The sequence below is a fragment of the Cibotium barometz genome, chromosome 32 (assembly GCF_041138505.1).
Source record: "Cibotium barometz isolate CiBa-2024 chromosome 32, ASM4113850v1, whole genome shotgun sequence".
Taxonomy (NCBI): domain Eukaryota; kingdom Viridiplantae; phylum Streptophyta; class Polypodiopsida; order Cyatheales; family Cibotiaceae; genus Cibotium; species Cibotium barometz.
The window spans coordinates 16,388,139-16,408,380 of NC_141077.1; the positions used below are offsets into that span (position 1 = coordinate 16,388,139).

General features: G+C 45.2%; 1 protein-coding gene across 1 annotated transcript in view; it reads left to right on the forward strand.

Moving 5' to 3' along the window:
- Positions 1-1,638: 1,638 nt before the first annotated feature.
- LOC147619869 (Peptidyl-tRNA hydrolase II (PTH2) family protein) overlaps positions 1,639-20,242 on the forward strand; it is a 33,400-nt gene continuing 14,796 nt past the window's right edge. The window contains exon 1 of the mRNA XM_086825717.1: positions 1,639-2,064. Within this exon, the coding sequence (XP_086681843.1) occupies positions 1,696-2,064 (369 nt within the window). The 5' untranslated portion in view covers positions 1,639-1,695. The remainder of the gene's footprint in view (positions 2,065-20,242) is intronic.

A 20,242-nucleotide genomic window follows, 5' to 3' on the forward strand; every position in this document is an offset into this window, starting at 1 on the left:
AACAAAATTTCAACCTTGGTCACAATCTCGCTTTAAGCCACCATCATCTGTAACTCATCAAATTAAGAACCCAAAACCCATCATCTGTAAAATTGATCATCTTCAATTTATCAAATCAGGAATCCAAAGCTCAGACAAGTTTACAATATATGTACAGGCTATCTTGAATACATCACTACCCTTTGTATCCTCTTTCTCTCTCATCATCCAAACTCTTAATATAGTCATGTAGCTAGTCAAAATCTATTGGAAGCTATTTAGTCCATGTGCTCATCATCACCATAGTTTTGTCAAAATCGACCCAAAACTCCCAAAAACACTGATTGTTGACATAAGCTATATTTCACATTATGAATACGTTTATTTGCAGCCTCTTATGTCCATAAATCAAATTTACAACACAAAATGGTATATAGAACTCTCAAAAAAGTTTATTTTCTTCCTTTTAACTTGTTTTTCTAAAAGCATATATTTTTTAGATTAATATCTCTTCATTTAAAGTTTCTCCACTATTTGTTTATGCATTAAATCTGTTAATCTAGCACATTCTTTAAGTTTTCACGTAAATAAAATAAATGAGGTGTCACATATGCCCCTCTCCTTCATCAAAAGGCTAAGTCCTTAGAGAAATAATAAGAAAATGAATGATTAATGGCATTCTCTATGAGGTTTTGATATTTCCTTTATGTAATGACTTCTTATTTGATTATGATGATGACAATACTTTGAATTGTTGCCTTACCTTAGTGGTCATAAAAACGATGCCGTCTGGATGTATAAATATCTCATTTCCTTGTGTCTCATCAAATCTAAATTCTAAGCCACTTAGCTAAGTACCTTCAAATCCATCCTTTGAAAAAAACAATAAAGTTAATAAAAAATTAGCTCAACCATAATGTGAAACGTTCAAACATACCTTCCTTGAGTAAATTATAAAGTTGAAGTTTTTGGCTATATCCCTTGACATTATCCTTGACCTAAATTCTTTCAAATTCATATTCATGAAGGTTTGTCTAACCCTATCACTTCTTTCTTCTCTCTCATTTTTTCCAAAGCGATCAATGTGATACTTCCAAGAATAGACCACCCTAATATACATCAACGGACTACAATTCATCATCTGGTATATGTAACATTTAATGCACATGTTAACTCGACATCTGGCACATCCAATTCTCTTGAATAAAGTACCTGGTACTTGGTACACAACTTGATCCTTAGTATATCCGTCTTTTGGTACTTAATATCAATCCAACATCCGGTATCCAATCTAGCATGCTTTCACTACTAAAGTAGACCTTGGTGGTTTGAGTTTCATTATGTTTGGATGTGTGTTTTTATGATTAGTAGATTGATAGATTGTTGAACGAATAGTATAGTGTGGAACTTCAACTGCATTTGCTCAACTCAAGATGTTACTTGACACATACATATTGATGTGAATACTTCACACAAACATACTCATCATGGACGTATATATATATTGATGTGTATACTTCACACACACATACTCATCATGGACTTATAATTACATATACATACTCATGCATGTGGCCAAGACATAGACATACTCAAATGCTTCACACATACATACTCATGGGCATATATACATATAAATACTTCATACATATACTAGTGGGCATTGACTTCACAGGACAGACCTATGTACAAGGTGCACTATTGCTTCACTAGGCGATGTATGGTGTAGTGGGTTCGCGTGCTGTATGTGCCTCAACGCATTGCAATTACCATTCTCTTTGTATTAATCCTATATTGAGAGGAAGCTTCGTATGCGTTCCAAAAGCTAGGTTTCAGTTGAAAGCTGTGCTGCACATGGAGCAAGGTTCGAACGTTCCAGAATCTTCTACTGCAGAAGATGGTCCGAAAGCAGGCGACCCATTAGCCCAGTACGTGGTGATAAGGAAGGATCTCGTCGAGTCTCTCAAGTGGCCCCTTGGCAGTGTCCTCGCCCAAGCTTGCCACGCTGCAGTTGCTGCTGTCTGGCTCCACAAAGATCACCCGTACACCCTCCAATACTGTGGCGACCTAGACTCCATGACTACTGTGAGTACCCCCCCTCCCCTTCTCAAGAAAATTTTTAGATTTTTTTAAAATTTTTACACGTGCGCGCGCGCACACACACTTTTTTAGTGAAACCACTGTCTGATTAGAAAAAACAATGTACATTTATAGTTGTTCGAGAGTGGGGCAGCTACTAATTAGTTCAGAAACAGTGGGAAAACACTTCTAGTTGCTGAAAGGAAAGCCCTCCGTTTTCATGAGAATCTTGGAGGGATTGGTGGCTGGGGTGTGGGTGTGGGGGTGTTAACCGCTCCGAGGAGGAGCTGATCCCAAGCATGGTAGATAGTCCACAATGCCCAGAATCTAGTCGAATCAAGGAAGTCTGTATAAGCCGTTAGTGGGGGAGAAAGACAACCAAAATGCCAAAACATGTGCCCGTAACCCCTCCCAGGAAAATGAGCCCGGCGATGTCTGGACTAGTCATCAAGAAAATCCCGAGAGTGCAAGCAATACGAGGCATTGTCGCTCTAGGATGGGAGCACCATGTACAAGATGCAGTCGCAATGGGCCTCCATGCCAAAAGAGTTCCCACCGGGAATACCCCGACCACACATCTCCAGAGAAATAATTGTTGCTTGAGGGGAAATCTGCTCTTAACACCATATTGGGGAATACGGGAATTTCTCACAAGTTTGGGACACGTGGTCAAAAGTTTGGACTAACCATAACTTGAACACCACTAATCCAAAATGAGCACTTTATAGCTCTTTAGATTCCATTTTTCAAGCGCTTTCCAACGATAGGTCATATGATAGGGTTTTGAGAAACTTACAAACATGTTATCCATGTCCCCTTTTTAAGTATTCAAAAATGGGAAATGGGAAATTCCCAAATTCACTAATATGGTGTTTCTTCCAAATTCTTTTCAATGTAGCTTTCCACTAAGCAAGAGATTTTGACATGTGCATGATCCTCATATCAAAATACGCAGCGGAGATGATAATTAAATCTGAGACCACAAGAGCAAGTAGAGTGCAAAAAATAGACAGCACAAGGGAAGGAGAGAGATGGGCATGTAACTCTTCTCTAGGTGATTTGCATGATCCTCATATCAAAATACGCAGCGGAGATGATAATTAAATCTGAGACCACAAGAGCAAGTAGAGTGCAAAAAATAGACAGCACAAGGGAAGGAGAGAGATGGGTGTGTAACTCTTCTCTATACAGAAGATCCCGAAGATGAAAACAAGATACAATGGTGTGGGGGCCATACATGCAGTCGGCCTGTTGAAAAGGCAGCCGACTGGGCCTACATGTCCACGACCAGCCCCATCCACAGCAGTCGGCCAGCATGCATGAGAGGTCAGGGACCAGAAGGGGCAATCGGCCAGCATCCAGAACCTCTGACTAGCAGTCGGCTAGTATGTGGATCAGCCAGGGTGTAGAAAACTGCCTCCCACACCTGGTAAAAATAGGAAAAAATGGGAAAAAAATACGGGGAGTGAGGAAAAATGAGAAAACACTTACGAAGGGCGGGCACACCCACTATAGAGGCCCTGGTGTCTGATAAAGATAGGAGATGACTTCTAACACCTCAATCCATGGGGGCGGTAAGAGCAACCTGTGAGCCTTGGCTGTAGACAATTGGTAAAAAGGCACATGATTATATCCTGGAAGTTGCCTATCAAAACGCCAATCTCAGAGTCTCCTTGCCTCCTCAAGTGTTGGGACTGGTTGAAAAGGTTGCATCATTGCCGAAGGACTCTCTAGATTGGCCTGTGATACTTCCCCAAATTATACATTGCCTAACGGCTTGTGGAAATAACCATTTTCATCCATGATGTTACATACGTGATGAATCCCCAATGTAGATAGATTGTAGGCCTTTCTTGGATGAGACAAAACAAGTGGTCTATAAGATACCCTGCTCCAATGCTCTGTAGCAACATTGAGTTACCGCGATTCATAGGCCTATTGGACCATTGTAGATAGCATAGGATAGCTTGCCAATCTTGAATAAGAGGAGTCACATATGGAGTGCCTGGAATACGGCATGTGAAACGCCCAAAGACTATATCATCATAATTGATAATCCAATGCCTATATGCATCTGTATGCATGTTAGTGCACATAGCTCTCAATATATATGCCCATGGCTTTACCCGCTCTATAAAATCGAGTAGAAGAGTGGCCTTTCTTGCTAGTATATGATAATGAATATTAAGGACATTGAGCCCACTATGTATTTTGGGTGAACATACAAGCTCTTACCTCAACAAACGTAGCCCTTTTCTATAGGCATTCCATTGCTTTAGACATGAAATTGTCAATTTGTCTATGCGACCAAGGTAGTAGTGGAAGATAAAACTGCACATATGCCATTATAATTGACTGCACTATCTGCAATCGCACATGTAGAGGCTACGTAGATAATGTCGAATATTCAATTTTACAATGCAATTTGCCCATCACCCATTGAGTCTCAGGACAACTCCCAACCAATGGGGTAACCCAGGTGCGTGACTATCTCATTAGGTGGCAAGATATGACTCGGTCACCAAATCTGATGCCAGTCATAATTTTTCAAAGGGAGCAACTTGGAATTTTCAAAATTCACATGCAATCCTGCAGCCAAACCATAGAGAGACAATTCTTTCATGGCATTTAGTTGTTCCCTCTTGGTAAAGCCAAAAAATGACATTTTTCATTCTAGGCCCAAAGCCCATTGTGTCCTAAGCTATAAAGTCCCAATGCACTGTGTCAAAGGCCTTGGCTATGTCTACCTGCATGATGAGAACATCCTCTTGCGTATACTTGGCATATTCTATGCCTATGCATGCATTTGCTATATTGTCAGTGATTTGTCTTCTAGTGACGAATCCATACTGTGCTGGATGTAAACCTGCATGTAGGACACCCTTTATTCTATTAACAAGACCAATTTGTATATGACAAGCATTATAAGGAGATGGGACGCCAATCAAATATAGTTTCACTGAGCTATTTTTTGGTCAGCACTTTCAGCAAACCTTCTTTCCATGAGCATGGCAAACTGTCCAACGTTCCAACAGTGATTTACCATAAGTAAGATTGGCGATTTCAAAATATCCCAAAACATTTGAGAGAACTCCACAGTTAGGCCATCCTAGCCTGGAGACTTCCATTTGCCTATACCTTTTATAGCATCATCCAATTCTCCATCTGTGAAAGGCTCATCCATGTTGTTAGCCTCTTACCTATGATGATAGGCATAACTTGCTGGAAGAAAAGTTCTTGCGCATCAAGAGCCTCTCTCTAAAGAAGTAGAGTGGCAGCAAACATGACAAAAAAGTATTCATGGCAAGCATTCGCAAGTTGAGCTTTAGTGCATGTCCAATTACCATCTGTTCTTTTGACCCTTGCGATGCATTGTTTTTTTTTTTCCGAGAAAAGATCCTTTCATTAGTTATATAAAAACGCCCGTAGGGCTACAAAAGATCCTCTCCTGCTCACAAGAGAAGCAGAGCAGTGAACAAAGCAAGGCAGCCTGGGGGACTCTCCCTAGGTGCTGAAAAGTACAAGCATTAGTACAAGCATCAATACAAGGAACGGAGGGGCTAAATCATACAATAGGAGGGGGGAGAAGCCAAACAGGTGGCCTGTAATGCCAACGGGGGGACCCCGCGTGCAGGATATAGAAGGGGCCGCTGCGCCAGGTGGTGTGAAAGGCCTGGCGCCGCAAGATCGCCTCATCCGAGTCGCCCCGGATGCGATCATACTGTCCTCGCAGGGTGTGGATCAATCAACTCTTGCCAAATCCCCCGTACAGTCTCTGCTGGTGGCTCCAGTCTCCCCTCAAAGGCCCTGAAACACCGGGCCCTCCAGGTGAACCAGATGGTGAGGCTGCTGAGGAGCTCCCATCGTGGATCCCTCTCCTGCGTCCAGCTGGCGGACGAGAAATCCGGTGAAGGAACGAGGCGAGGCTGGCCCCTAATGAATCTGATGGCCTGGCTGTCCTGCTCCGTCTCATAGCCCATAGCCGGCCCTGACAAAGTCGACCAAGCAGCGGCACCCTGCGTATACATACCCTCTGGAGAGAGGGGGGCCAGAATACGCAGCATCCGCAGCCAAATCTGCTGCGCCTGAGGGCAATCCCAAAGGCAATGTCTCTATGTCTCCATAGGGTGGCCGCATCGGACGCAGGCCGCCGGAAGACCGCTATAGACAAGCCAGGTGCCAACTGTTGAGCCCCTGTGGGCAACCAGCCACTGGAAAGTTGAGATCCTGCGGGCCTGTCGACTAGCCCAGAGCTGGGCCCAAAAATCCTCCAGTAACTCCTGTGAGAGTCCCTGCAGCTGCCAGTGCCCCGCCTGCAGCTGGAGAGACCGTCCTCCTCGCCGTCAAAATATGCCGCCCTAGCCTAACTGATCTTTGTGGCCTCAAGGGATGCATAAGGATCATGCCACTCGTACTCGCCAGGGTCCCACTGTAGCCGGGCCAAGGGGCGCACTGCATATGCCCATATGCGCCAATCCGGGAGCACATCTGCAGGGTCTGGGTCAATATGCCACTTCCGAGAAGCGGCGGCCACTACCCGTATCCTCTGAAAGGTGCACTCTGCAACCAAAGGTGACTCCACCTCCACTCTCTGAAGTCTGCCCTCATCTTGAATCTCATAGTAGAGGCAACTGCCATCCTCAGTGCAAGCTCTGACAGCAATTAGGATCTCCAACTGTGTAAAGGCTCCCATCCACCGTGGGGCCACTAGCTCGAGAGGCGGGAACCACTCCTCTGTGAGTGCCTCCTGAATGTCATACCTCATAATCAACCCCCCTCTGAAATGACTCAGCCTCTCCACCTGGATCTCCTCTGGAAGACTGCAAAAGCCTGCCGCCAAAGGTCCCAAGGCTAGACGAGGCCGAGAACCCAGCATATGACCCTGCTTTGTGCGAACCGCTGGGCTCCAGATGAGCGGCTGTCTGGCCCGCTCCTCAACACAAGAAGGAGGTCTCTGAGAGAGTCCCGGTCTCAGCAGCTCCCAAGCTCTCAGGATGCTCAAAGCAAATCTGTCCTCCCATCCTCTACGGAGGCCTGTCCTCCTCATCTCTATGAAGATCCATCGAATCTCTGGTGCCCAAGTGCCCCCTGCTGGGGGAGCCCGAGCCTGCAGCCGCTGCAAAAGAAGCTCTTTCCAAGGCTCAGCGCCTAGAAGCAGCCCCCGAACAATAAGCTTCCCCGTTTTGACGGCCTTGGAACCAACTCCCAAGTTCTATTCTTCTCTATGGCTTCAAGTTCCACTTGCATGGCTTTCCTCCAAGTCTCTTGGGAAAGAGCTTCCTTAACTGAAGTAGGCTCTTTGTCCCGAATGATACGAGACATCAATGCACAGTTCACCTGTAAAAGCTCCTTTGAGTGACTTTTATCACAAACTCTGTGCGATCTTCGAGGTCCATTCTCCGTGGTCCACTTGGAGGGATACTCTGTAACACCTGACTCCCGAATGGTATCCAACAACCACTTTGGTACGCGAACAGAACGCGGAGTCTCTTGCTACTGTGGTGGCACATCTCCAACCTCGGGCTCAACCTCTACAACTGATTGAGGTGGGCTAGCTGGAACAACAGCCTGGGAATCATCCTCATACTCATCTAGTTCTCCAAGAAGTGGTGGCTCCTCAACAGTGGAAGCTGGAACATGCTCATCAAAGACAACATCTCTGCCGACAACAACCTCATTTTGCTCTGGGTCATATAACCTGTAGCCTTTGGAAAGAGAGTTAAATTTGTTAGCATATTCATCCCTAGATTCTACCCATGTATGGTGTCCCCTTTTGATCCCTTTTATGGCCCTTGGTTGTGGGGTGGCCACCCCTATTTTCTTGGTATTTTTTCCAGGTCGGGTGACTTTTTCCTAGTCGGCCTTGTCCAGTCGGCCAGTAGCTTTTCTCCAGTCGGCCAGCCCTTCACGACCGAGATATAGGTATATAGGTGGGCTAGCCTCTTCACTTTTCATAGTTTGGTCATCTTTTGTATCCTTCACTTATGAGACCTTTTATTTCTCTTGCTTGGGATTGCTTTCATTGCAGTATATTCAGCATAGTTGCTTCATATCTCTCTCTCTCTTGCACTTCTCAGATCAACACACTTTAGTGCTTATCTTGCTTCCGCTCTGTGCACTCTTTCATGGTATCATCGCTCTAGGTTCAGAGTTCTCTCTGCTGCCCCAGATTTTGTCCTATCTACAGTCCCTTCACCTCTGCATTTTTTTCAGATTTGCAGCCCTCTTGTTGTTGCATTTTCTGGACAGTTGCGGCTGGTCGCTCTACCTTCACTTAGGTTTCATTGCTTTTAGCCTGAAGGTACCTTCTCATCAACGTTTTTTCTCTAGAGGAGTGTGAAACTGGTCGGCTTGTATTTTCAGGTCTGCAGTCCCTTGTTTGGTTGCGTTTTCTTCTCCAGTGGACATTACCTATTGCAGAGGGGGTCTTGTGGTGATTCTGGCTTTAGTGGCAACCTTGGTACCTATGGTGGACACTTCTTCTTCTGAGATTGTGTGTTTTTTTTGAGAGCCCAAGTTACAGTCCTAGTAGATGCCTTTCCCTCTTGAACCTTCCTATAGCATATTCCTTGGCCCTGTGAGGCTGTTTTTCTCTATATGAAATTAGCATTTTTTGCTTCCCTGTGCTGGTGGTCTCAAGGTTACAGGTACAGTTGACAGAAGCTTCTGTGTTTGTTGCTACAGGAGGGATGTTCGGGTGCTGTCCAGCCTCTCAGGGTTGCGTTTTGGTGGGAGGAAGGGACCTACATCAGCGTTTTCTGATTTGGATAGTTTTGATCTTATGAGGTTTGGTCCTATTGGTTGGATCGACGATGACAGTTTCAGATTTGGCTCCCGTACCACTTTCTTGTTATTTCGTGGATGAGGCAGACAAGTTGGATGGTGGTAACTTTCAGCATGGAAGTTGTAGGTTACTTCTATTCTCAGGGAGTATGGTTTGATGGAGTTTCCTTCGTACAAGAATCGGTGCTTACCGGAGGAAGATTGACGGACAGATCTATGGCTTTCTCCTCTTGAATTGTCAGGATTCGGTTCTTTACTACTTCATCTATGCTCCTGATGATACTTCTACTTTCTATGTGTGGCAGTTGCTTTGTGACCTGTATGGTGATGCTAGTGATCGGCAGATGGTTTCTGCTTTTGGTTGCTATGTAGCCAGTGATCTTGTGGATACTTCTTTTGGAGATGTTCCTGCAGCAGCGAAGGATAGTGGGCTAGTTTTACTCACAGCGTTTGAGGAGTTTGTTTCTCCTATTGCCTTGCCTTCAGTTTCTGTGCATACTTCTCCTTGCCAGGATGATATCTCTAGTAATGTTTTTGAGGAAGACATTGGGCTATCTTTGCTCACAGCTTCTAAGGGGGATTTGTCTCCTATTGCTTTGCCTCTGACTCTTTCTTCGAATATCAGTGACCAGGATGTGTCGTTGGTCCCTCTGCCTTCTATGGAGGAGCCTGCTTCTACGTTGTGTGATTCTACTACTTCAGTTACCACTACTGTGAATGTTCTTATTTCCCTTACTCTGTGTGAGGATTCTGGATTGTGGTCAGGTGTGTTCGTGACCGTGCCTGGGGCACAGTGGTACTTCCAAGGATTGAAGGATTGGGATTGGGATTTGGATTTGGTTGGGCTTGTGGAAGTCTTGACATTAGTTTTCAAAGGGGACAGTGGAGTTCTTACATCTAGCGATGCCGACCTTTAAGGAGGGTGCTATTGTACATCATTGGGCTACTCTTGGTATAGAGTTGGAGCAAATAGACTCTTTCTTTTGAGGGTATTTTCTTCTTGGACCTATAGGCTTCTAGGGATTTCTGTGACACTGTGTTTACATTTGGGTTTGGCATCGATATTTGGAGCATCACGACGTAGCCTACATGGTTGTTTTCTTCTAGAGGAGCAGTGCACCTGGCAGCTTGTTCTGTTGCTTTTGTAGCAGAGTTACTGAGGAGATTGCTTGTGGAGCTTTCCTGGTACCTGTTGTTGTTGCATTCCTTTGTCTGATAGAGGACGACTTCTTAGGCTTCTCGGAGTATGTTTAGCATTTGGTGGTGAGAGGGGGTGTTAGCATATTCATCCCTAGATTCTGCCCATGAATGGTGCCCCCTTTTGATCCCTTTTATGGCCCTTGGTTGTGGGCTGGCCACCCCTATTTTTTTGGTATTTTTTCCTATTTTTTCCCAGGTCAGGTGTCACCATTTGGCCACCCAATTGGTCCACCCGTGCTTTCTTATCATGTATGTACATTGGACTGGTGTCCATGGCAGTTGTTTATGCCGGGGATTGATGCCACTCATGTGATACTGTGGACTTGGCTTTCCGTTGGGACTTGTGCCTCCGTGTACATGCCCGGAAATGCTTGGTGGATTGGTGTTCCATTGGGTCTGGTACCTCGTAAACTTACCTGGAGCACGTCTATTTTGGTATAGTCTCATGAACGGGGATTGTCCATACCAATGCTGTCACGTGCACACCATTCAGGTGTACAGCGACATGGCATCATTTTAGCATCATAATCATCATCAAATATTTATCAGATATTTATGTATGATTTATCAGGCATTTTACAGGCATTAAAAGCATTTAATTCAGCTTGTACATCATTGTATGGGGCTGGAATGGCACCTGCAACAGTGTACACATCATCTGCATCACATGGTTTATTTTATGCAATTTTTAGGCTCATTTATGGGGCAGCCGACCAGCAAGAAAAGGCTTATTCAGCAGTCGTGGACATTTGCATCTGGCCGACAGCAGTTAAGCTGGCCGACCAGCAGCATTCCTACCTATATAAGCAGGCGCCTCATCATTCCAGCATTCAAGTCCATTTTTCAGCATTCAAGAGTGTGTTCTTCAGCGTTTCTACTCCAGGAGGGCTGAGAACAGCAGTGCATCCATCATCTTCAGCATTCATCTTCAGATTTCAGCATAAAGACATCTCTCATACTCCTACAGAGAGGGACAATCAGCAGCATGAGGGTCTACCTCAGCATTGGAGCAGGGATCCATCTTCATTCCTCATTCTTCAGCATGTTTCCCTCTCTTTTAGGGGTAGACATCATCTAGGTCAACATAGATCCATTTGGATCTCATTGTAACCGCATTCATCATCTAATATAGCTGCATTGCATTGACACATATTTGTCTATTTCTTAAGCATCATTAAGGACAGTTTAGTTAGACTAAGGTTGTGATTACTACGGTCGAAGACCTCGCATGTCACATTGGTATCAGAGCATTACAGGGTAACCAACCTTAGAGCATGTTCATTTCATCAGTCATTCAGTCAGACATCATGTTAATCGCTTCTGCACAGTTAAACCCAGTTCTCAAAATCTTGCAAGCCACCCTTAGGGATCTTCCCCTAGGTATGCATTAGTAACCCATCCATCTGCATTCTTGCACGGCATATAGGGTTGCACATGGCTTGCATTGTAGTCATCTTAGCGGTCAGACTTGCATCTGCAAGGCATACATGTTTGCCCATGAACTCTCTGGGGAAGAATGACATCCATCATCAAAGGAGGACATAAGTTTTGGGCTTCAACTGGCAGCAGCAGGGGGTTTTCTCTTCCACAGAAGATGGAAGTTTGCTCCAACATCGCCTCAGGAGGTTCAGAGCTTCAGGAACGACAGAGATGGTAGGTGAAAGGTTTCCACAGGCGGGTCAGGGGTGACTGAGGTATTTCCAAGCTTTAGCAGCATTTGCCATTCAGTTCCCGCAGTACATAGAGTCTTGGCTCAAAGGATTTCACTCCTGCAGACGACCTCAGTCCCGGCAGAGCAGAAGACAGAAGGGGCAGTGGTTCGGAGGAGAAGGATCCCCAGAGGAGTCGAAGGTTGCTAGGTAGCAACAGTTTAGCAGCGGGGAATGTCACGTGCACACCATTCAGGTGTACAGTGACATGGCATCATTTTAGCATCATAATCATCATCAAATATTTATCAGATATTTATGTATGATTTATCAGGCATTTTACAGGCATTAAAAGCATTTAATTCAGCTTGTACATCATTGTATGGGGCTGGAATGGCACCTGCAACAGTGTACACATCATCTGCATCACATGGTTTATTTTATGCAATTTTTAGGCTCATTTATGGGGCAGCCGACCAGCAGGAAAAGGCTTATTCAGCAGTCGTGGACATTTGCATCTGGCCGACAACAGTTAAGCTGGCCGACCAGCAGCATTCCTACCTATATAAGCAGGCGCCTCATCATTCCAGCATTCAAGTCCATTTTTCAGCATTCAAGAGTGTGTTCTTCAGCGTTTCTACTCCAGGAGGGCTGAGAACAGCAGTGCATCCATCATCTTCAGCATTCATCTTCAGATTTCAGTATAAAGACATCTCTCATACTCCTACAGAGAGGGACAACCAGCAGCATAAGGGTCTACCTCAGCATTGGAGCAGGGATCCGTCTTCATTCCTCATTCTTCAGCATGTTTCCCTCTCTTTTAGGGGTAGACATCATCTAGGTCAGCATAGATCCATTTGGATCTCATTGTAACCGCATTCATCATCTAATATAATTGCATTGCATTGACACATATTTGTCTATTTCTTAAGCATCATTAAGGACAGTTTAGTTAGACTAAGGTTGTGATTACTACGGTCGAAGACCTCGCATGTCACAAATGCTGCATTGCATAGCATCTTTATGTGCTTGCCTGCAAATGAAATTGCATGCTGTTTTCATGCCTGCTTGACCTATGTGTAGTTCCGGGCTAGGGGACGCCTGCCCGTGAACCGTGCGTGTGAAACTGTCTGCTGACATGGTTGTGTGGCATGTGAACAGGTGGTAAGTATTACCCAATCTAGGCTCAAATTGCCCTTAGGACTTGGCCAATATTTATAAGTGAGTGCGTTCCCACTTCATTAAAGTTTGGGCGCCCAAAAGTTACTTATAAACTATGACCGCTTCCAAGTTCACACTCATTGAAGTCCCGAGGCGGACAAGACTCAATGTCCAGGACCTGATCCTCCCCTTTTACTCATAAATGGGCATCTCCCCATGTCCCTTCACCTGATTGGACCCCAATTCACTTACTTATTAAAAGAAAATTCGTGTTTTCTCTTCATGAAGATTTTTGGAGGCTGAAAACTCTGTTTTTCCACCATTTCTCTCCATTTCCAAGCTCTCCATAGCCATACCCAACTTGCTAGGGTGTTTTGCAAGCTTCCAAGAGTGTTTCCAAGTGCTAATCACTCTCCTACTCACTCCCAATGACTAAAATTCAGCAAAATAGCTCTCATTTTTGCTGTAATTTTTGGTCTTTTTGTTGAAAACCCTAATTTCAGCCTTTCTTTCTCAAGTTGAACCATAGGGGAAGCTTTCCCAAGGTTCCCTTCATCCTCTTGAAGACTTTTGTCGCGAAGAAAGTGTAACACGCGGAAGCTCTGGGAGTCTTCTTTCAGCCCTAAACACTCTTGGAAACCATCTGATGCAAAACGCAAATATATATAGAGAGAGATGTGCTGGAAATTCAGTATATTCATATGGTACAAAAAGGTACCCTAATCTACAGCCATAGGCTGCCTTACATAAAAGGTGATAAACACCTAGATCTGTCCCTAACTAGGACCCAACTCATAAGGAGTTGAATGGTCCTAACAATGAGCACTTTGTGCCTTTTATAGGCCCTTTGGAGCATTGGAGTGCTGGCCGACTGCTGGTCGGCCAGCCGACTGGCTTATCTTGTCATAAATGCAGCGCCGACTGGTCATAATCCCATGTAATGATGCGCTTTCAGTCGCCTTGTCTTTTGGTACAGCCGACGTCATCTTTCATGTAGCCGATAGTCCCCTCTTGCAGCCGACAGCATCCCTTTTCTTCTAACGCACTGACAGGACATGCCCTCCAGGCCTTGCTCCAAGTCCACACTGTCCCACTTCTGAATCTTGTGCTCCAAACCTTGACTCTATCTGGTTCATACTCTTTATCTGGCTGCCTCTTCTGGACCAGCACTTGAGAATGTCCATGGCATTTATCATGCACATGACAGAAAGGCGACAAATCAAAGATCTCAACACTCCAAGGACTTCCATCACGAAGAGTTCCGCTGTCATCGACTCTACTTGCTATTGGTAAGCTTTTATGCTTAAATTTGAGAGCAAGTAGCAGGAGGGAGGAACCGGATTACAAGATCACATACCCTGTGTAGTGTTCTCTTGTCCTACGTGCTCTCTTGCAGATTGTTGCTACCTTGTGTTGGTGGAACAATAGAGAGCAGATGGTAGGGAACATGGGCACTTGAGAGGGTAGTGTGGGTTGCAAGTCTACATCGACAACCACTTGTTTGCAATACTGTATTCATATGCATTGGTATGGAAATCTGGTCAGAAATGCCCATGACACTATGTACTTGATTCTTCCAAGATCAATATACTTTATTTGAGGGAGGGGTCGGCCGTTCCGGCTCATTGTGTGTCTCTTGTCAATTCAGCAATTTACTTCTTGTATTTTGAGCAAGTGTCCATCAAATCTTAGTGTATTTAAGTGGATTGATTAGCATTGTGTTCAACCAAGTTACATCAGGTGACTTTTTTCCAGTCGGCCAGCTCTGATTTGTCCAGTCGGCCAGTAGCTTTTCTCCAGTCGGCCAGCCCTTCATGACCTATATATAGGTGGGCTAGCCTCTTCACTTTTCATAGTTTGGTCATCTTTTGTATCCCTCACTTAAGAGACCTTTTATGTCTCTTGCTCGGGATTGCTTTCATTGCAGTATATTCAGCATAGTTGCTTCATATCTCTCTCTCTCTCTCTCTCTCTCTCTCTCTCTCTCTCTCTCTCTTGCACTTCTCAGATCAGCACACTGTAGTGCTTATCTTGCTTTCGCTCTGTGCACTCTTTCAATATCCCACAAAAACAAGCTTCTGGGACTTTTGAGTCAAGCTTTCCCCTCTGCTTCTTTGGTATGTGAACATAGGCATCACTATACATTTGGTTTCCTGCCAAAATAAACCTCAAATGGAGTCATCTTAGGCACTGAAGTCGTCGAAGATCGGTTGAGGATATGGACAGCCGTAGCCACAGCCTCTCCCCAAAGTGGACGAGGAAGATTACAATGCTCTAGCATCGTCCTCGCCGTCTCCACCACAGTCCTATTCTTTCGCTCAACTACTCCATTCTCTGAAGGTGACCCTATATTGGCCAGCTCCCGCTGGATGCCATGCTCCGCACAAAACCGTACAACAGCATTAGAAGAAAACTCCCCTCCTTTGTCAGCCTGAACAGTCTTCACCTGCAATCCAGACTCCTTTTCCACCAAAGCATACCAATCCTTGAACCGAGCAAAGGCTTGGTCCTTTTGTGAAAGAAAATACACCCATGTGAACCTGCTACAATCATCCACAAGTAGAGCATGAAATACAAGGATCCTTCCAAAGATGGGGTCTGCATAGGTCCACACAAGTCAATGTGTACCAACTCCAGAAGCCCGCCTAGTAGCCTGCTTCGGAAAAGACTCCCTATGCTGCTTCCCACGAATGCAAGAACTGCAATGTCCTTGCTTGCTGCCAACATATGGCAAGTCATCCACCATTTGGTCCCGAAAAGCCCGCCGCAATGCATCCACATTCAAGTGGCCAAAACGGAAATGCCACAAATCACCGAGCTGAGTACCTGTAAGAGAAGAGAGTGATGAGAGTCTGTAAATCCCATTCTCCACTCCACCTTCCCAAACAACCTGGCCTGTTGCTTTGTCTCGGATAGCAACAAAATGCTCATGAAACTCCACCCGCATGTCAATCTTGCAAACCTCATGCACTGACAAAAGATGAAAGCCAAGAGATGGGACATAAAGAACCCGGGAGAAATGCTTCCCCCCTCTGCCATTGGGAATGATCTCTAGCCTACTCTCACTGTGAATCGGGATAGTGGACTTGTCACCAACAAAGATGTGACTTGTTTGCCTTCGAAGATCCTGTAACAACTCTCGGGAAGGAGTCATGTGCCTGGAAGCACCACTGTCTAGAATCCACTCCCGAGTATCCCCAATGGTGAGACCAACCGCCTCCTTGCTCGAAGAAGATGAAGCTCTGGTGTTAATAATCTCCAAGTGCACAAAAGCTGGAATCTTTGCGGTTGTAGCTGAGGAATCTCCAACTTTCTCGGTGCTACGCTGAGGACATTTCCACCCTTCTGGCCACAATGGTTACAAGTCCGCTCGGCCTTCAAAGCATCACGCTCTAAGTTGGGCTTCTTCTCAGAAGACTTCATTTGGGAAGACTTACCTTTGCCCTCGTTGTTGTTGCGGCCTTTTGATCTCTGACCAGTCAACGTCTCAGAACCTCCACCCTGTGGAGGGTTCAGAAACCGATCTTCTTGGTCCAAAACCATGTGCACAAGCTCCTCCCATGTAATGGTGTTGAACCTCCCACTGGTGATTGAAGAAGAATAGAAAGCTGAGTATTGAGGGGATAGATGAGACAACAAGGTGATGGCCATGTCCTTTGATGATATCTCCTTCCCAGCCTGAAGAACCTCCTGCTGAAGAGCCTGTAGTTTGTTGATGTCCTCTCGTATCGTCGAAGACTTTGCAGGTTTCATCGCTCGCATTTGCACTTCCAAGGAAATTCTCTTCATGGGCTGTACCCGATTGTACAAAGAGGCCTAGTGCTGCCAAATCTCTCGAGCCAACGTCATGTGTTTGATATGGTTGATCACTTGGGGTGTGCAATTGAGGAAGATGAAAGAACGAACATAGCCATTGACACCATCCCACAACTGTGCCTAATCCTCCCGCTCTTTCTTAGTGGGTAGTGAAAGTTCATTCTCCTCCAACTTTGGCCTTGGAACTCCGGCCACAATGAAATCAGCCAAATCATAAGACTCCAAGACAGACTGCATCATTACCTTCTAGATGCCATAGTTGTTCCAGTCCAACTATCGGTCCCCTGGGAACGTCGGGAGGGTGGGGATCTTCACATGTTTCTGTGCTATCTCTGAGATTCACTTGATCTTGTGAAGGGAGGGTGGGTGGGAAAAAAAAATATGAAGAAGAGAATGCACCTCAATGCAAGGTGAATGTCCAACAATGATGCTGCCTTCTACCTTCTTCTCCACGTCTCATACAGCCCAAAAATACTCCAATCAGCACCAAACGCAGCAGTCCCGAATGCTCTCACTGTCTCCAAATCTTCAAGCTACCTGGGGCTCTGATACCATGTCAAAATGAACAACGGAAATGAGACAAAAACAGAGTAGAAAAGAAACACAGAAGTGCTGTATAAACTCTACTATATACACACGATCCCGCACAACACAAGTGGAGGGGGGGGGGGAAGCGTGGTATATATACCGCTTGGGCTGTTGGTCGGCCAGTGTAAAATAGGCCGACAGCCCCAACAATGCCCACAACTGGGATAATATCCAATCGGCCAGTAAAAACAAAACAAAGTCGGCCAACAAAACAAGTCGGCCAGCAACATGATGAGTCGGCCATCAGATAAACCAGTCGGCCACCTCCTACAGTCCCCCCATGACTAGCAAAACTAGGGAAAATATGGAGAAAGTCACACACGGGCGGGCGCACCCACAACACTTGCCCTAACTCCCTACAATGTAATATGGTATAGATAGGAGATGACTGCTAACACACCCTCGGTCAGCCACCAAAGATTATCACAATTTTATCAAGCATAGATGCTCTGTGTGGGTAGAAGTGGTGGATCTCTTGGTGTATATGCGCCCTGCATTGCCTTTTTTGGCTAAATCACTGGGTAAGGCTGTATGCCCTCCCAGATCTTATGGGAGCGTAAATAGATTCTGTATTGTTTGGGACATAGACAAACAAACCCCTGACAGGGAAGCAATGGATGTCGAAATGCAAGGAATCCCGATTTTCTTTATGGGAAAATTTTGTGGGTTCTTGTTTCACTTGCAAAAAGTTTGGGCACATGCAATCGGAATGTCCATTGGTTCTATTGTGGCCGCCTGTTGTTGCAGCCATGTCCCCTCCACAAGCTACTCCTGCGGCTTTAGTGCAAACTCAAAAGGGGAAGAATGCAGCTTGGATAAAGAGAAAGCAAAAGTTGCCACAACAAGCTCTCATGTGGTAAGTTGAAAAGATAAAGACATACTTGATTGTGATGCATGGCAGACTCCCAAAAAAACAATATCCCTAGACAAAGGCCTTTGGTCTCTCGCAATTGGACAGAGGGAGCTTCCACATCTGGATCAACTACTGGAATGCCTGACACTTCAGGCAATATTACACGAGTAGGTAGGACGTGGGTTGCAACAGTGAGGTGATTCTTTGTTTGCTTATGGCGCCAAGATCCCATTGCATACAAATACGGTTGATGTTCAAGTTGCAGAACACTCTTTACATTAGCAGTGGCCCGTGTATTAGATGATAGAATGTGTAGTGGAAGAAGGGAAAGTGGAAACACGGCAGAGAGAGTGAGAGAAAGATGGAGAGGAAACACATGTGAGAACCTGCTCTCAATATCATCACCAAAAGGAATACATGTCCCAAGCAAGAGGGGAGAACCTCGTATGTGAGGGACTGCAACTAGGCAAGTAGTGAGTGATGAGGGAGGCATGCTAGCTATATATACACCTACACGAAGGTAGCCGACTGGAGATAAAGTGCCTCCACGACTGGGAAAATACCCAGGACCATGAAATGGGAAATAAATATGGGTAAAATATATGTGAGGGGTGAACAGCCCCTCTGACTAACATTGTCAGCCCTAGAGGCTAAAATAGGACACAAAATAGGAAGCCAACAAGTAGGGGATGATGTCTAACACCCCCTCTCAGCATCGGATGCTAAGTGAACTCCAAGAAGCCAGAGACGCCGTCCTCGATCAAAGATGAAAGACTGCAGAAACAGGTACCAAGAAAGCTCCACAAGCAATCTCATCAGCAACACAGCTACAAAAGCAACAGAACAAGCTGCTAGGTACACTGCTCCTCTGGAAGAAAACAACCATATAGGCTGTGACGTGCTGCTCCAAATAATGGTTCCAAGCCCAAGTGTAAGAACACTCCCCGAAGTCGAATGTCGTGTTTCCAGCCTAGAGAAGGTATGAAAAAACCTCATAACCAACCAAGATCAGATCCTATATATAATCAATCCTGGGAGAAGCAAACTGCTCCTCAATGGATCCCTCAAAAGAAATAGAGTCAATCTACTCCAACTCTGTACCAAGAGTAGCCAAATGCTGTAGAAAAGCATCCTCTGAAAAGGTCGGCATCGCAAGGTGTAAAGACTCTGTAGAAAAGATGGGGTCCATTTGCTCAAACTCCATAACATGAGTTGCCCAATGCTGTACATAAGTACACACCACTGAGGTGGGCATCGCAAGATAAAAGGACTCCACATCCCCCTCTGAAAAAGATATTGTCGGACTTATATAAGCCCAACTTGATTCTGATCCAAATCCAAAAAACTCTGGAAGTACCACTGTGCCCCAGGCACCGTTAGCAACCACAGATCCAAAGCATCCCACCGGGTCCAAAAAACCATCCTCCAAAACAACAAGCCTGCAGAACTTGCAGGGGGAGGGGCATCCTTAGAAGCATCACAAAGAGATGCAGAGATAGATTTCTCACAATGAGGAAGGGAAGCAGGAATATAAGCTGCAGTGGTAACAAAGTCCTCAAAAGCATCACAGATAGCAGAAGACTGTTCGAGAAGTAGAACTAGATCCCAAGAATCAGCAAAAAATAAAGGATCCATGTGAAAGGATCACACCGCAAGGGCAAAGACACCCTCCTTGTTCTGCAAATACTGCAAAAAACACAAGCTCGGACAAAATAAACTCTGCTCAGGATCTCTGAAAAGATCACCGCTCTCCTCCAAAATTTGTAAACTCCTGTCAAAGAAGAAAGTCTCCACAGATACAAAATAGCTCTCGAAACTGATCCTCAAGTGAAGTAGCTGGAGATAGGCCCCCTTTGAGTGGAAAAAACTCATGTGGGAAGCAAAACGCAGCCAAAACACTACTATCTAGCAAAAAATAGCACTCCACCGCCAACAAAAGGCAAGGAACATGTAGAAACCGGGAAACCGTGTAGGCCAGGAACAAAACACTGGTATAGATGCTCCAAAATCAGCAAAACGCTGACTGAAATCAGAAATTCAGAATCCTCCTCAAGTACCAAACTGCCTCCAAAGCCACAATCCATACAAGAAACCCCCTCTGCAAGTGATCTGTGTCCACTGGAGAAGAAAACGC